The 4970-nt window shown below is 39.3% G+C and overlaps 1 protein-coding gene across 1 annotated transcript in view; it reads left to right on the top strand.

Moving 5' to 3' along the window:
- Positions 1-4970, top strand: part of CPA6 (carboxypeptidase A6) — a 279926-nt gene that overhangs the window by 269650 nt on the left and 5306 nt on the right. The window contains exon 10 of the mRNA XM_003797251.2: positions 3960-4044. Within this exon, the coding sequence (XP_003797299.1) occupies positions 3960-4044 (85 nt within the window). The remainder of the gene's footprint in view (positions 1-3959; positions 4045-4970) is intronic.

The following is a 4970-nucleotide window of genomic DNA, read 5'->3' as shown; positions in this document are numbered from 1 at the left end:
TGTTTCAAACAAACAAACCTATTGTTTAGGGTTTTTAATAGAGATTTCCTTATACAGGCGTAATTGATTAAATCATTGGACACTGGTGATTGAACTTGCTCTCCAGCTCCTCTCTTCTCCTCAGAAGAGGTAAGGAATGGGGTAAAAGTTCCAATTCCTGTTAAGTGCTGAGGAACCAGATGTCAGGTCCCTGTGTTCCCAGGTTCTTGGTGCCCAGTACTGAAGAACAGTTACTGGTACAGAGTCGATGGAGTAAATGAGTAGAGCAAGCAGTTGGAAACAGGCAAAATGCCAAAGTTTTATTAAAGATTAAAGCTTAGCACATTCCAAAGAAGGAACAGGCCAGCCCCCATGAGTGGAGGACAAACTGAGTTTAACAACATTTCTCCCTATGCTGACTCCCTAATTTTATGATTAAGGGGGGGGCATGGAATATTCTTGGTTTTTCTTGGAAAAGGGTAGAGAATTCCTGGAATTAGGAACCCTCCCCTTTTCTATCCTTGTAAAGCAACTTCCAAGGGTTGCCATGGTATTTGAAACTATCATGGTGCCAGTGGATGTGATTTTTACTATGCTAATGAGGGTAGTTCATTTAGGGACACATTACCTCAACTATGCATATGCTCCAAAGAACCTCCATCGAGGCCTTGACAGTATCTCTGCTTTGTGGTTTCTCTGCCTCTTTCTCATTGGTCTGTCCTTGGAGACCCCCCCTTAACATGTCATCTGTTCTTTCTTGGGAGCCCCTTTTCTAGACCCCTAATCAGGCTGCTCCCTAAACAACCCAAGTCAGTATGACCACATCTGTCTGTCCATATCAGAAAGTTCCCAGGACATCAATCAGTGCCCCAAGACAACTAGCTCCCCAAAACACCTCACCTGCAAGGTCTCACACCAGTAAGGTTGCTCAGTTAGCCCTGTTCCCATAACAACGTGGGCCAGTCTGACCCAAACCCATCCAAAATAACCTAACTGCATCCACCCTCTGCCCCCCTGTTCTGACTAACTGCTTAATCTAACGCTCCCTAACCCCATGGTTTGGTCTTTCTGGCACTAGCCTCCCTCCTCCATCCTGAAGCAGCTATCTAGGGGGCCCCAGCCACCAGGCATATGATTAGCACAAAAAAGATACTCTTATTTCTCAGGAAATACCAAGATTTTTAGGAGCTTTGCACCAGGAACTAGGGACAAAGAACAAATATGTACTTATTTTTATTATGCTACAATGTTATACTTGAATCAAAACTTTTTCTAGAATAGAAGCATTCCTTTTCTCCCTGTACCTTGAACTCCAGATTTTACACCAAGTGCTTGGGGTTTCAGGAATTCCTGATTTAGATGTCCAAGAACTAGGAGAAACCAGGACATGAGGAAGCCAGAAGAAAGCCTGGGGAAGGCTTTTATTCTGTCCAAAAGGGGAACTTTGTTCTTGGCATTCCAAGAATTCTGAGCAAATTCCCTCTGTGTAGGATTGTTGTAAAGGGACAGTCATCTTCTGTAGTGCTATTTTTTAGCTGCTCTGTGAGTCAAACAGCCTTTCCTTTTGTTTTTGTTGTTGCTGCTGCTGCCACTGTTGTGTCGTTAAACTGGCAGCCTAACACTTTGTATCACAGTATTTCCGTAGGTAAATGTTCAACCCTCTCTTAAGTGGGAATACTGTCTATTTATACTCTTAACAACAGATGATGTAGAGTATGCAATATATAAAATTTATTACATGAGAATGTTCTTCATATTTTAAATTTATCTTTTCACAGTGAGTTAAACCTATTTTCCTTTTGCCTTAGATTGGAGGATGTGGCATAAGAATAGAACAGTGGATCAAAACCAAGGCTGGATTTGCCTTCCAATGGACATCTGGCAATGTTTGGAGACATTTTTGATTGTCCCAGTGGGGGGTGGGGCATGTCATTGGCATCTAGTGAGCGGAGGCCAAGGATGTTCCTAACCATCCTACGCTGCACAGCACAGCCCCCCACAGCAAAGAGTTATTCAGTCCAAAATGTCAATAGTGCCATTGTTGAGAAAGCCTGGAGTGGGTTATGCATAAGGTAAATCAATAAAACTAAAATTACAATTCTGAATGTTAACCAGGGCCCATCAAATTTTATTCAAGTTGTTCAAAAATATTCCATCAATATATGTAATATATGAACATAAATATATGAATATTCAATATAATTCAGTATATGTCTGTGTTCTTGCTGATGTTTTTTTAAGTCATTCATTAGGTTGCTTTAGATATGGAAGTATTTAAATAAAAAATATACTCCTTCCTTAGCTAAAGACTAGTGAGTCCTAGGTCCTTTTGTAAAGAAAAAACCAATGAGGAAAGGAGGGATCACTTAAGTAAATTCTTGCAAATAGGTGTCTACGTGTGCCACCCTGGAAAGTAATCCTTGAGGCAAATGATAAAGTTTTTACTTTTTGTGGACTGATATTATCCAAGCCCTTTATCAACATGTACCTGTACCCAAATATCAGAAGTACAGTGAGCTCAAAGTCTAAAACTGTGTGTATACTTTGTGTAACTAGGCAAAGTTGTTATCTTTTCTTTCTTAGGATTTTCCCCCTTGGGTTTAGTCGTCTGAAACAATGAGGAACAAAGGTCTCCTTGCCAGAAGAATGCAATAATCTTCTAAATGTAGAAACATCTGCCCTTGCCATGGAATATTTCTGGGACTGTTGGAGAAGATGTTAAAATCTTAGAGCATTCTCCATAAAAATATCCCATTATGGTGTTTGCATTCCTTTTCTGTTGGCTCCTCTAGGAAGAAAGTCATCATTAGTGAGATCAATAGTAAATAGTCTGCCAGATACCAGAGCCTGGTCCCTGAATAGCCACAAAAAGGGTGGCATTTGCTGCAAACACTGCCTTCTGCATCCCTAAGCTGAATGAGGACAAGAACCTGCAGCTCTGTCCAGCCCATGCCACCATGTTGTCCAGAGTGTACTGAAGTATTAAATTATTCACAGGCAAATTGAAACGGGAGAGTCGTATACTGGTTTCAACATCCTTCTTTTCCTTTCACTTGTCATACAATACTTCTCTAATTCTTGTTGAAACTAGTGCTTTTATACTATTTGAAAATGTTTACAGGATAGTTAGTATCATTCAAGTCATAGTAGAATATCCATCTGCCTTTTAGTATTTTGATTGTATTGAGTATTTTTCATAATTTTTGGCTTTGTGAAGAGTTCCACTTAGAATTTTCACATGTTAACAATACCTGGCTAAGCTCTGCGGGAGGCGTATGTAACCTTAGAAGTCATGAAACATTCTAAAGCGGTTCCCATTCCCATAAGAATAAACACATAGTAGAAGTAATTCTTAATGAATGAGAGTTTTTAATTGATCAAGATGCGTTGTAAATACTTTGTAAATATCCATGGAAATATATGCTTAAGAATCAATATTGTCTTAATACTTCTGCAGATTTATTCTTATTTAAAATTCATATAAGAAATATTGGTCAAGTATCTCTTATATACAGACACATTGCTGAGTACTGGCTATGACCTATGAGTAAGATTGACCTGGTCCCTGTCCTGCCAAACATTGTTTAATTTATACAGATAGGTATCCCTGAACTAAAGTGAAGAGATCGGAGCACTAAATTACCCTTAGGAAATATGGCCACTTAGCCACTCATTGCTGTATAATGCCAGGGTACCCATTTAATCTCTCTGAGTCTTCCCTTTCTCATCTGCAAAATGGAAATATTACTCATCACTGGACTGTTTTGAGCCAAAAGAAATGATGTGTTCCAAAATGTGTCACAAATGGAGCATGTGACATAAGAGTAATAGAATATCATTATTAAATATAGCTGCCAACTACGGTGCCCATCATTGTCCACTATGTTGGCTAGAACCTCCTGAAGCCTCAAACAACATGTCGGTATTCCTAAAAGTAACCAGTGTAACATTATGTAAAATTGCTCCATTTTCTCTCATAGGAATCTGCAGCTTCTAAAGCTGTGAATGCACTTCAGTCAGTCCACGGGGTACGGTACAGATATGGACCTGCCTCCAGAACGTTGTGTAAGCTCCCCGTGTATGTTGTTAAGATCATCTCTCTTGAGCCAACATCCTGTACCCTGACTTCCTTTTAAGAAAAAGGAGAAAGTGTGTTCTCCCTGGAGTGAAATTTTTGACTATCAAATTAGCCAAGGAAGATGGAAGGAGTTTATATCTGATTATTTTTACACAGCTTGACAGAAATACCCATTTAACAAATTCTAAGCAGAGAGTATGCTAAGCACACAGTAATGACTACAAGTGGAACAGAGATCTGGTGACAGTAGACACCAGCTAAAACACGCTTCTTAAGCAATTGTAACTACTGTGAGGGTGGAAGTGGTCTTGGGAAGGTCATGAAATCAATGTTTCAGCCCTACAGTAGCTTCCCTTTTACTCCTTTCTTCCACCATTCTCGTTATGAAATGCTATTTCTTATGTAGCATCTTTAGCTGAATTTCTCCTTAAAAGGTGATTCTAAAGTATTTTTTCTTGCATGTAAAGAAAAAAGCAACTGGGTATATGAAAAGAACTTGGGCAAAGAATGTAAAGATGTGGATTCTAGTGCTAATTCTGCCAGCTGGGTCATCTTGGCCATGAGATTTATTGATCCCAGGCTTCAGTTTCCACAACCATGACATGAAGAATTGGATAAATCATTACTGATGGTTTCAACTCTAAAATTCATTCATGGGACTTGGAAAGTCTAGTGAGAAGTCATAGGTTTCTGTAAGTCTATGTAAGTGTATGAAGGGAAACACACACATGTTGTATGTGTATGTATGTACGGCTAATGACATCTGATTATGCTTCTCAGTAAGGTGCCAAATTTCTTCTTGATTTCTTTAATCTACCTATCATTATATAGCTAATGTCTTTTTTCTTCTTTTTTGAGACAGAGTCACTTTGTGGCCCCAGGTAGAGTGCTGTGGCATCACAGTTCACAGCAA

The sequence above is a fragment of the Otolemur garnettii genome, unplaced genomic scaffold (genome assembly GCF_000181295.1).
Source record: "Otolemur garnettii isolate 467f Iridium unplaced genomic scaffold, OtoGar3 scaffold00113, whole genome shotgun sequence".
NCBI lineage: Eukaryota > Metazoa > Chordata > Mammalia > Primates > Galagidae > Otolemur > Otolemur garnettii.
The sequence above is the reverse complement of the archived record's forward strand: the minus strand, read 5'-3'. Positions and strand labels throughout refer to the sequence as shown.